This window comes from Panthera uncia, chromosome B4 (genome assembly GCF_023721935.1).
Source record: "Panthera uncia isolate 11264 chromosome B4, Puncia_PCG_1.0, whole genome shotgun sequence".
NCBI classification, from domain to species: Eukaryota; Metazoa; Chordata; class Mammalia; order Carnivora; family Felidae; genus Panthera; species Panthera uncia.
In genome coordinates, this window is record NC_064809.1 from 130,636,309 (window position 1) to 130,649,351 (window position 13,043).

At 39.4% G+C, this 13,043-nt stretch overlaps 3 protein-coding genes across 3 annotated transcripts in view; 1 reads left to right on the forward strand and 2 right to left on the reverse strand.

Moving 5' to 3' along the window:
• Positions 1 to 7,826, reverse strand: part of ST13 (ST13 Hsp70 interacting protein) — a 32,145-nt gene extending 24,319 nt beyond the window's left edge. The window contains exons 1-3 of the mRNA XM_049627567.1: positions 7,541 to 7,826; positions 1,929 to 1,986; positions 77 to 152 (exon numbers count right to left, since the gene is read on the reverse strand). Coding sequence (XP_049483524.1) covers positions 77 to 152; positions 1,929 to 1,986; positions 7,541 to 7,650 — 244 coding nt within the window. The 5' untranslated portion in view covers positions 7,651 to 7,826. The remainder of the gene's footprint in view (positions 1 to 76; positions 153 to 1,928; positions 1,987 to 7,540) is intronic.
• The window catches only part of SLC25A17 (solute carrier family 25 member 17), a 359,412-nt gene that overhangs the window by 74,607 nt on the left and 271,762 nt on the right, over positions 1 to 13,043 (reverse strand). The gene's annotated exons all lie outside the window — the stretch shown is intronic.
• The window catches only part of XPNPEP3 (X-prolyl aminopeptidase 3), a 74,638-nt gene continuing 69,678 nt past the window's right edge, over positions 8,084 to 13,043 (forward strand). The window contains exon 1 of the mRNA XM_049627561.1: positions 8,084 to 8,357. Coding sequence (XP_049483518.1) covers positions 8,294 to 8,357 — 64 coding nt within the window. The 5' untranslated portion in view covers positions 8,084 to 8,293. The remainder of the gene's footprint in view (positions 8,358 to 13,043) is intronic.

Sequence of the window (13,043 nt, forward strand, 5' to 3'; positions counted from 1 at the left end):
TTAGTCCATTTAGTAAAAATCAGCACCGGATCTTATCATGAGGTTATCAAATACAAACTAACTACTACCTCCTCACCTAGATCACTTTCCTCACTTGATGGTTCGTCTGTCTTTATGTTTTCCTCCGCCTTCTTACTATCTGTTTTTTCTTCCTAGCAAAGGGAAGGCAAACAACGCTTTCAGTATTTAATAACACACCCAATATATACACACTAATTTATAAAAACTTATATGTAAACTGTTCACATCCGTTGTTATTTCAGTTGTTAATGCTCCCTTTCTTGTTCTGTTTTGGTAAACTTTAGTTCTGTTTTCATTTCTTTTTAAATCAAATATAGGTCCAATCCTTCATCCAAACATTTTAGACGAGTTTTAGAATTTAAAAAATACTGCGTTATAGAAGCTAATACAAATGCATATCCCACAGTTATGTTACACCCTCAACAGGCACTGTGGTCTACAACTCTCCATAATCAACACATTACTTCTGCAAAAGAAAGTCTGAGCATTCATAATAAGTGGGATAAAGACTATAAATAGCCTCACATCTGTTTAGATTATGCTTTACACCCAAACAAACTTACTAAAAATCTTCACAATTTCAAGGGTTTTTGAGTTTGGAATTCCAAATAAGGAGCAATGGAACTATAATACACAAATGATGAGAATTCAAAGAATTTCAAAGTGCACATGACGAAAACCAAATTTCTTTCCCATTCTGTAAGTAACCGCTGTGATTTCTGGCATATCCCATTAGATATTCTCAATGCATATATATAAGACAGCTCTGCACTTTGACCTTTCCATTTAATGATGCTGTGTATCGTAGGCAATAGATCACAATCAGCACACCCCGGTCTATTCATACAATTGTATTAGTAAAATTACATAACCAGTTATTTAGGTTTCTCTTTGTAATTCTTAAAAATTGGAATCAAAGCCCTACCTTATTACAAAATATATGTTGAGACTACCATATGCAAGGTGTCAGATGCTTTAGCATATACACTGAATAAGACCAGTTAGAATTCCAAATCAGAATATTTTGTCACAAAAATATTTTAGCAGAAATAGATTAAATATAATTTTGTCTTCATACACGTTTACCACATGGTAAAATATCCTATTTCGGTATCCTACCAAAAGTATCCTATCAGAAACTACTAAACTCACAAATGATTCCTCTAAAAAAAGAATAACTACTTTGAAGGCTTTTGCCGAAGTTCTCTTATATCACTTGCTCAAAGACAGAACTTCTGATTTCATATCTAAATAGATAAACCTTGTTTAAGGTTCTAAATGATAAAATATATTTTCTTATCAACTTCTAATCAGTAAACTTGGGGATTTTAGACATAAAAGCCCAAAATAGGAGAAATAAGAATTCTGAAGGAAGCATTCTTAAGAGTATACCCACCCCCATCACTAAATTTCAGCTACTGCCAAACTCCTCCTGATCTTACTCACCTTTTTGGCAAATATGTTAAAGCAACATCATGACTCATAACTTAGAAATATCCCTGAGGTGGTATGGCAGAAAAACTTAAGAACTACTGATTTGGGCTATTTTTCATTTATTTTGCAAGTATTAATTAAGTACCCACAATACACAAAACCCTGTGCTACGTGCTAACCATAGAATGACGATGAAGACTACAAAATGCATACAATCACAGAGCTTACCACCCACAGGTCATGCATATAACACACACAGAACATTTACTCCCAAACGTGGTGAACGTTCAACCCTGGTGTTAAATCAGATGCCAGACACTTGATGTCCGAATAGAAATTTTACAAAGATCTTATCTCCAAGAGATCCTAAAGAAACCAGGAGTGGTAATTTGAGAGCAGCACTTTAAAAACACCTGTAAGATACTTCATATACAATTTTATTGCTAAACATACAAGTGAAATTCATAACTTACCTTGATATTGTCTTCTGATTTAGTTTTATGAGTAGCAGGTGGTATTTTACCCCCCATGCTTGAGGAAGATGAGAAAAAAGATACTTGTTTAGAAAACTAAAATTCACTGAGCCAAGCAACATTATTTACGCTGGAAAGAAAAGACACAGATGATTATCTTTTCAAACCTTTAAGAGTAAACTCAATTAATTTGAATGCTTCAGTATTTTTTCATCTTAAAATTTTATTTATTTAGCAAACTGGTTTTTTTTTTTTTAACTTTTTTATATTAATTTATTTTTGAGAGACAGAGAGAGACAGCATGAGCAGGGGAGGGGCAGAGAGAGAGGGGGACACAGAATCAGAAGCAGGCTCCGAGCTGTCAGCACAGAGCCCGATGAGGGGCCTGAACCCACGAACCATGAGATCATGACCTGAGCCAGTCGGACGCTTAACCGACTGAGCCACCCAGGCGCCCCAATTTAGCAAACTGGTTAATGAAAATCTAACCCTTTCTTCGCCTCACTTAGCCTAATGAAAACATAATTACATAGCTGGTCTGTGCCCATTCCCAGAAGAAAAGAGGCAGAAAACACGTTAATGACAAAATCATTTGTACAGGTATACTGAATCCAAAACTTCAACTTTAGTAAGAGCTCACTTAAATCCAAATAAGCAGTTTATGAAATGATTATGAAATCACAGTATAATTCAAAATGTTTCCTCCGACTGGGACCTACAAGGATTCTTTCTGCTTAGATTCAAATGCCCCTCACAGTATAAATTTTCTCCTTATCCCTTCCCACAATCCACCGATTAATACTTCCCCTTGGCCTTGCAAGTCCTTCTTTTCCAAACATTCCAAGGCAACACCATGAATCATACACAAATAACTTTAATACAAGGAGGAAAAAAAGCTTATGAAGAATTAGTGCTATATGCTCCATTTGGGGCAGACTCTGAAGCATATGGGCCCCAGGAAGCAGTCCAGTGACTAAAATGTTAAATGGATTAAGGGCCTCCAGGATAGTGAAAGCTGGAGATCACGAAGACTTAACTAAAAATTTGCCTTGAAAAAAGATTAACTTTCATGTAAAATAGGAGATATATTAACTTGGAAAACAAAAAGGAATCTACTTCAGAACACCCTTAAGGATTGATTCTTTAGGACTAGAGTTCTATATCCATGTTTACATTCATTTCAGGTGGGTGGAATTTCTGGACATAGGGTATGTGTATGCTGGATTTAAATGGATACTGGTTCCCCAAAGTTCTACCAATTTATATTTCTATCGGCGGTGCCTAAGAATTCCAGTTCCACAACTTGGCCAACACTTAGCTATTGTCCGTCTTAAATTTTTAGTCATTTTGATAGATGTACAGTGGTATCCCATTGTAGTTGAGTCTCTTTTCACTTATTTATCAGCCATCTGCATAGCCTTTTTTGTAAAATTCAACTCTCCTCCAGCTATTAGATTGTCACATTTATCTGTAGGTGTTTGTATACTCTGCATACAAGCCCTCTGTCAGTTTTATGTGCTGCAAATAGCTTCTCTCACCTGTGGCTTGTCTTTTCACTTACACTGGAGCCAACAAGAAACAAAACTAGAAATCTAAAACAGTAAATGCAGGAGCACCTGGATGGCACAGTTTGTTAAGCATCTAACTCTTGATTTCAGCTCAGGTCACAATCTCAGGGTTCTGTGAGTTCAAACCCTTCAACAGGCTCTGCGCTGACAGTACAGAGCCTGCTTGGGATTCTCTCTTTCCCACTCTCTCTACCCCCACCCCGCTTGTATGCTCTCAATCTCTCTCTCAAAATAAGCAAACAACAACAACAAAACAAAATAGCAAATGCAATAACAAAGTCTGGAATTTCTTGTTAAGCACCAATCAAGAGAAATGTGCACACTTTTCCCATTCTGTTCCATGTAAGTTACAAAAAAAAAAAAAATCTTCACTTAGTACCTTTCATAACAAAATTCTTTAAAATTCTAATCTACAGAGAAACTACTTTTCAAAAGAGCACAGTAATCAAATGGCAGTTCTTTGCAGTTAAATTTTAATGAAGACACATGGCCTCTCTTAAGGCCATGTTTTTTCCCTAAGTTTCGAAATGCAACATTCAGGAATGTACTGAGGTACACATTCAAACGCAGCCGTGACAGTCTAATCTACATTAAAATTTGGGGAAGGGCCAGTCTTGCCAAGAAATGCGTTAAGCTAAATCTAATCCTCAGGAAAGATGAGACAAACCCAAATTGAGGGAAATTATCCAAAATAATTGGTCTGTAATATGCAAAACTGCCAAGGTCATGAAAGTCAAGAAATGACTGAAGAATTCTTTCAGAATAGATATTAGGAGTCATAAACAATAAAGTACAACATGTAATTCTGAGGATTTGATAGCATTAATGCAGGATTCTTAGTTTCCTAAGTTTGATGATTACATTGTACAGACTGTCCTTGTTTGTGGGAAATACACAAAGGTGCTGGGGGCACAACACTGGGAATAGTTTCAGGAAACATATCGTTTGTATCGTACTTGCGATTTTCCTGCAAGTTTCAAAAATTTTATTTTTTTATTTTTAAAACTGGAGGGGAGGGAACACAAGGTTTATTCACAAGCTACATACAGTTTCTCACATTCTGAATTCTAGTTACCTGTCCGAAGATTAACACCAATTTATATGTACACAAATTTCATTTAATGCTTCCAAGATTTAAAACAAGCTAGTTCCCTGCCCAACAGTGCAAACTGGACTTTGACAGTATAGTCTTTTATGTTACCAACTAGAGCTAGTGCAGAGACCTTCCTCATACGGAATCACACAAGACCTCATTCATAATTCCCTTAATTTGATACATACCAATTGCTTTAAGCAATAGTTACTTAGGCACCTGTACAAAAACACTGGGTGTTACATTCTAAACTCATTGAGACTAGAAATGCAACCTGTTCATTTAATATATTTACTGAAAAGCCATATGCCAAACACTGTGCTGGAGATTAGAATACAAAGATACTCCCTTTGATCTTAAGTTACCATAGAATGAAATAATAAAACAGTGTCAAACAATGCTGCTTCCTCTAAAAAAAAATCCCAAAACATATTTGTTGAAAAGATCATAGTCTCCCAGGATCCTCAATGACTAATAAGACAAAAAAATTTCTGCTTCGTATTTCCCTCTGTCCCATTGAAAAAGCTCTTGTTGGGGCATCTGGGTGGCTCAGTCTGTTGAGGTCAGCTCAGGTCATGAGATCACTGCTCATGAGTTCGAGCCCTGCATAGGGCTCTGTGCTGACAGCTCAGAGCCTGGAGCCTGCTTTGGATTCTGTGTCTCCCTCTCTGTCCCTCCCCTGCTTGCACTGTCCCTCTCTCTCTCTCTCTCTCTCAAAAATAAACATTTTTTAAAAGGAAAAAAAAAAAAGAAAAGGCTGTTAAATAAATTCTTAACACCAAATAAAATTTTAAGCTATAAACAATGGTAGAAATTCTAGCAAATAAGCAAATAGACTAAATAAATTGTTCTTTAATGTCTAAGCCAGGGTACCTACAACTAATCTAGTATGAAGAGAGAACTCTGAAATGGTTGCAACTTGGGGAGCTCTAAAAGTAGGATTAGGCTTAGGAATATTCCTGGGCCCAGAAATCTCCACATTCAGCCCAATCTTCTATAATCCTGCACTTAAGAAGGATGACGTGAAGTCAGAGAGAAATTGATGTACTTCAAGCAAAGGCCTCAAAGCCTACAAAAATTTTAATTTAGATTAAAATAAAGAGATAACAAAAGCTTCAGAATAGGGCCCCTACACGTGCCAAGATGCCTCATCCCATAATGAAACCAAAAATTTAGGATGCCACATGAAAAATAGAAAAAAAAAAAAAAAAAAAAAAAAAAAAAGGAAACCAGAAAAAAAATCCTGGAATTACCAATGTGAAATGTTAAAAAAAAAAAAAAAAAGATACATTAGGTATTTTCTGGAAATAATGTCTGACAATATTTTCCAGACCTTAAACTGGAATTCTCTACACAGCCATAATCACTCCAGCACCAGTTACATTGTTTTTAGGGACGTTTTAACCTTTTCTTCACAGCTCCCTTTTTCCTCTTGAGCAGTGGAACAAAACATTGTATACACTCAGTATAATGTTCACTCTTGATGCCAAGTATTAAACTTCCCTGTGGTATATATGCCTGCTTTACCTGGAATTTTAGAAACAACTTAATTGTAGGCTCTTTCCTTTAATGACTAAATGTAAGAGAATAAAAGCATACTCACGTGTCAAGTGAGACACTGAAATTGTCAACTTATTCAGCAAGAAGAAAGGACCAAAATAATCTAGGCCTAAATTCCTAGTCCTGAAATTAGCATCTTGTAGGTTTTTCTGTTACAAAACGGTATTCTTGTTAGCTATTGTCAATAATAGTTACGTTACTACAGTAAGTGTTCTCGGAATCTTACACTAATAGCATGAGCAAAATCTTACAGTAGTTCAAAAACTGGAGAAGTAAAAGACTGAGAAGCTTCTCAGAGAAAAAAACAATTATACCACTATATACACCGCTGACAAACTTTAACTTAAGCTTCTTCCTTAGAAGAGTTTGTTGAAAAAAACATTCTTTCAAGTATTTGGTAATCGCGTGTTCCTCCTCCCCTATGAAAAGATCAATGTTCAGAGTAGTACCTCTGAGTCACGTTGCCTTGCACTGTCGCTATTATCACCATGAGGTGCGATTTGTGCCTGTGTTTCATCTTTTAAATTCCTCACCACTAATAGTGATTTTTAAAAATCATTTCGGGGAAGATTTCCCTTTCTCCCTTAAGTTCCCCTCCAATATGCAAAATATTAATCTCTATTATATGGTAAATATTACGACAAATTTCCGTATTTATTATACTGTTTCCAAGCATCTGGCACAACGCCTACTCAATTCTGCGCACGTAGCGAAGTACTCCAGATTTAAGAATAACAAGAATAGATCATGGTTACATGCTGGTCCTTGAAAAATCATTTTTCAAGTGTTAAGTGTGATGGCACTGCTACTACGGAGATACAGTAAGTGATTCCCAAAATAATTCTACGCAGTTAGAATCGCTGTAAATTTAAAGGTAGCCAAACAGTGTTACCATTTTTATTACAACTCATTATATAACAAGTTATCATTATTACAACACTATTTAAAGACGTAGTGCGTAAAATAGTTATGTGTCACCGAGACCTTTTAAACAGGACGCCCGAGATTTCAAGAAAACTCTACGCGAAAGAGAAATCTTGCAGCTCCCCTTCCCCACCACCACCACCACCACGTCTACAGTGTCCCAAGTCCCAGCGATCGTCTGCATTTATATTTGGATCAAGACACACCCCGGACGACCTCAGGGTGAGGGGACCCAGCTGTGCCCACCCCACCCCCCGTCCCCGCCTCTGTACTATCTACGCTTCCCGGTCCTCCATTAGTCCCTGAAGTCGCCTTCCTTTCCTGGCCAGGGAGAGCCACAAAGAGGAGGCAACTCAGCAGGCCTCGCGGCAGAGCTCCCCGCTCGTCCTCCCCGCGCCAGCTGCGGCCCAGCTCCCCCTCCGGCCGTCCCTCTTCCCACCCCCAACGGTCCTCGGCCCGGGTCTCACCTCTCCACCCACTCCCGCAGGAAGCGCATTTCCTCGGTGTGCAGAACGCTCGGATCCTGCTTACACATTTTCACAAAGGCCCGAAGCTCGCTCACTTTGCGGGGGTCCATGGTCCAGAGGCGACGGCGGGCGGCGGGCGGCGGACGCAGCTAAGGTTGCGGCCCGATTCCAGGCGCAGGTACTAGCCCAGCGTCACCGTGGGGAAGGGGGCGGCTGCCGCGAGACAGAACAGACTAGAACCTCCCCGGCCGCTGGCTCCTCCTACCCAACGGTCTCGTGACCCCGGGTCCTTCGCCTGTTCATTCCTACTCCCTCCACCTCTGCTCCTGCGCACTGCCTAGAACCTTCTAGAAGTGTGGCTGTTCAGGCTGTTGCCTGCCTGTACGCCCGCATTCTTATATTCTAAATGCTGACCCAGTTCTCTGGGTGCATCAATCCCCCCACATGGTGCTTTTAAGAAGACGAGAAATATCAGCCCCTGCTGCCAGTCATTTAGAATCGGACATCCTATGCGTACGGGCATTTAATGGAGCACGACGACCTGACGCCAAATGGGCTCTCTGTCAGGAAGGCAATCCTAGCGCTAAGGCGTGACGTCATCATTCAGCGCCGCTGGGGAAGGAAAGCCCCGCGAGCGGCGCCGGCCGGAAGGGGAGGGGTGTTTGGCTTGGTTTCCTGGCGACACAGCTCGGCGGCCAGTTGCTTCTCTGGCTGTTTTCCTTTTATCCTTCCTGCCGCGTGAGCGAGGTCGTCATGTCTTGGTTGCTCTCAGCAGCTAAGCTGGTTCCCGCCGTAGCAACCGCCCGCTGCCTCTCAGGTTAGACTCACCTCCCACGGTGTCCCTTCCGGGGCTTGCTCTCTGAGAAACCTGAGGCGCCCTAGAGGAATCCAAGTTGGTCTCAGGGAATCCCTGGTTCGGCGGACCATTCTCGTGCTGGGGCTTCCACTCCCAAACCCTTTGTGCGCTCCTCGGATTTCTTTTTTACCTGCTGCTTCTGGAAAAGGGTGGGCCCTGTTCTCCCTACCGTTGAGGTATTCTGGGAAGCTGGAATGACTGCCGAGAGAAAGTGTGTGCCATCCCCCAGAGGGGCTGTCTTCAAAGTTACTCGGACTCCCAGACCTTGTCTCAGTTATCACTTGCTTAGGTGACAAAGTGTCTCACATCAAGTAGCTCTTGCTTTTGTTAGGTTATCGAGAATCCTGTTTTCGTGTTTTCAAAGAGTGGCTTGAGAGCTGTCTACAGAATATACAAGAAACATGTTTAGTAATACAAATCATTTGAGCAGTTCCTCTCGGAAGAGGTAATGCTTGGAGATACTCCCTGGGCTTTTCAATGTCTGAAAGCCCTGTTGGTAAAGGCAAGATGAAGGAGTCCAGGAATAATGGGGACCATTCTTTCAGGGTGTACCCTATCGTGAACAATTAATCTGATGAACATAAACCTCGATCAGTGAAAGCTGAATTATCTACCCTGCGGGCGGATCTGCCATTGGATCGTATTTCAGGGTTTTTGGCCAATAGGTGAACGGTGTGTGAACCAGAGCATGTGGTATTTGAAATCACATCTATGTCTTGGAACATATTTGTTACATCGATGTACTTTAATTTATTGAAAATGGGATGGTAATTATATCAAGATTTCTTCCTGTAAAAAATAAAAAAATAACCATTGTCCCGTGCACAGAACTTGCTCTTTGGTTCTAATAGTTAAGCTACAGAAAGCTGTCCTCCATGGGAGTAGATGAATACATTTGGAGTTCATCTTAATCACAGAGCCTTGTGCCTTTTTTTTTTTTTTTTTTTTTTTTGGATTTGTTGAGGCTTTGTGTAAAACCTTATTAATGAAAGTTTAGGACTAGATACTGGAGCATACATGCTAAGATCGTTGAAATATGTATTCATTATGCTTCAGTTTGCCTCAATGCAGGAAGTAAATTTAACCGCTTCTTACCGTTAATATTATAATATGTATTGGCATTTTGACTGGATAAGACCTCCTTGGATCTTCACAAGTTATAAGTTAGGGTAGGTATTCTCAATTTATGGATGGGGAACTGAAAGTAACACAGGATCACAAGTTGCAAGTCAGAAATTTTAATTGTGTGATTACCATCTAGTCCTTTTTCTGTTGTACCACCATTAGGTCTTAACTCTGGCTTAGTAGAGGCCTTTTGGAACTTTTTATTGAGCCAGAAAGAATGTTCTCTTCATTCAATAACTTTGTAGTAGTCTTTGTGGATGAATCTGCATTTCCGTGGAGTTGCTTACTATCTAGTCAGAATGATGGATAAGCAATAGATAAATGACGGTATAACAATGGATTGTAATAGTCTTGACTCAAGTGACTTAGGAGCTCAAGAAAGGCAGTAATGGATTTTTTTTAAAAATGTCATTTTGGGGGGCGCCTGGGTGGCTCAGTCGGTTAAGCGTCCGACTTCAGCTCAGGTCATGATCTCGCGGTCCATGGGTTCGAGCCCCACGTTAGGCTCTGTGCTGACAGCACAGAGCCTGGAGCCTGTTTCAGATTCTGTGTCTCCCTCTCTCTGACCCTCCCCTGTTCATGCTCTGTCTCTCCCTGTCTCAAAAATAAACGTTAAAAAAAAATTTTTAAAAAAAATGTCATTTTGGGATTTTACTAAGTTTCAGAGTTTAAAAATTCTGCTGATTTGAGGTGCTCGTAGATAGACCTTTGAATGTCTGTGGTGCTCTTGGTTGCTGTTTAGAAAGACTCTGGGTACAGAGCCTTTGAGTAGAGTATTGGGTACAATAGGAAACTTTGAATAAGTAGAGAATAATTTTTTAAAAGCCTGTTTGCAGTTAATTCTTTCAACAAACATTGAGCACCACACATGAACATAGAGCATAGTTTCTACCATCATGGGAGACAAAAAAGCAAGTAATTGTAGTATAACATACTAAACTTAGTAACGGTGCTGTGGAGAAGGAAAAAGTGATAGATGTTTCCTGACAGCAGGGAGGGGCCAAGAGGTAATGTAGGGCATGCCCTTAAATATTAGGAGATATTTGGACTTGAAAAAAGGCTTTTACCAAGCAGACTAGAGTGACGTAGCCATCCTGGCAGGGGGAGCATATGCAAAGGCATAGAACAAAGCTTTGCAATCATCAGTTAGCCTGGGGGAGCTTTTTTGAAATATGTTCCTAGGCATGTTAGCAGGTGTTAAACCAAAATGGTTCTGTGGTTAAATAAGTTTGGGGAAAGCTGCATTTCATCATGCACATAATAGACTAATTCTGAGTCTCTAAGAAAGAAGTGTATTTGGCAGTAATTTGCAAGCTGAATTTGACCATGGGGCCCTTTTTCTGTGGTGAGTCTTGAATTTTTTATCCCTTAGAACACATTTGGGAAAAGATGTATAGGGTGAGGTGATTAAAAAACTAAGTTGGGGGATGACTGGGTGGCTCAGCCGGTTAAGCATCCAACTTTGGCTCAGGTCATGATCTCATGGTTCATGGGTTCAAGCCCCACTTCAGACTCTGTGCTGACAGATCAGAGCCTGAAGCCTGCTTCAAATTCTGTACCTCCTCTCTATGCCCCTCCCCTGCTTGTGTTCTCTCTCTCTCTCAAACAAACAAACACACCAAGTTGGGAGGAAAAGGAGGTTGTTGGCTCATGAAGGGTCTTGTTATTTCCACTCTTCTGGGCAGTGGGAAACCATTGAGTAACTTTAAGCTATTGAGTAAGACTAAGTCTGAATTTTTAAGAGTGGAAAATGGACTGGAGGGCATGTCAGTGATTCTTATATTTTTAGAGATGCTGGTTTTGGTTTTGTTACTGGAAAATTGCGTTTTTTCCAACCCTGAGTTGTCCCACATACATGACAGATACTTAACTAAATACCACATTTTATAAAAGTAACATTTAAAATACTTTAAGCTTTTATGATTTTACTTTCTGAAAATAAGTTTTAAATGCAAATTGTCCCCAGACCTTTCTATAGAATTTCCTATCTACCAACCAACACAAAGTTAAACAGAAGCCCTCATTTTACTATAGCAGTCATTTAAAGAGTAGATGTTATAATCTTTTTTGGTTTCCAGATTTGTTGCATTGCTAAATGCCACTGAACTGTATTTTGCCAAAGGTGATTGGGTTTTAGTTTTGCTTGATTATTTGTTCCCATCTTTTAGTCACATTAAAATTTGCAGTCATTACATTTCTAAGTGATAAAAGATTAAAATAATATGAAAATCTTTTTGCTAAAAAAGAAAAAAACTTAAGAATTCAATGACAAGGAATATGCAGGATGCAAGTTAAGAAATTATTTTCAGTTAATAAATTCAGGCATCTCAAATGCAGCATGTCCAAAACTCAACACCTGTGGTCCTATCTGAGATAATAGCAAATCCCTTTTTTTCAGTTGCTAAAGCCAAAAACCTTGACTCCTGTCATGCCCAATATTCAGCCTATCAGTAAATTCCGTTTGGCCCTACTTTTAGACTATATCCAGAATTTGATCACTCTTTCCCCCGCCTACGTCCATCACCCTGGACCAAACTATTACAGACTCTGCCTGAATTCCAGCAATAGCCTGATTTCCCTGTTTGTACGTCTGCTTACTTTGAGTCTTTTCTCGATGACAGCATTCAGAGTGGACCTGTTGAAATATGTCAGATTGTCATTCTTCTGCTCAGAGCCTTTAAGTGGCTTCTCATCCCACCTATGATAACAAAGTCCATAATGTGATCTAGCAGTACCTGCATAATCTGACCTCCTGTTACTTAATTTCATCTGCTTGTTCTCTTAATCGTTCACAACGATCTCTTTGAGCCTCAAACACACCTTGCACATTCTGCATTAGAGACATTTCACTTGCTGTTCCTTCTCCTATAATTCTCTTTCACTTCATATCCAAATGGCTAACTCCTTCACTTTCTTTACATCTTCACAAAGATGTTAGCCATCACTTTTCCCTCGGTACCTTAACTAAAATTTCAACCCTCCTACTCCAAAACTTATGTCCCCTATTCTTACTTTATTTTGTTTTCCTTAACACCTATGACTGTCATTATATTTTATTTAGTATTTGTTTATTGTCTTTCTCCAGCTTTAAACTCCATGACAGCTAAGGTTTTTCGTGTTTGCTCATTACTGTATCCCAAGTACCTGACAAACAGTAGGTACTCGAAAAATACCATTGAATGAATGAATGAATAAAACTCGGAGGCTGAAAAGTAATATATTTTGAAAATAAAATAGAGGAAACTAAGAAGTGATTGTGTTGAAATTAAACTAAGCTCATTTAAAATGTCTGAAAACATTTAGCTAAGACTACTTGCTCAATATCTGATGTAACTCATTTTTCTTCCATTGTAACCTTAAACTATAGTGGGTAGAGATGTTTTAGAGTAATGTATTTGTAGATCCTTTGTACGTGGTATATACTAAAAAAGAAAATAGAAAGTTTCCTATCTGGAGTGATTCACTGGTGGCCTGCCATACATGATATAGCCACATTGCTCTGAGAAATCCAGGATAAGTCTA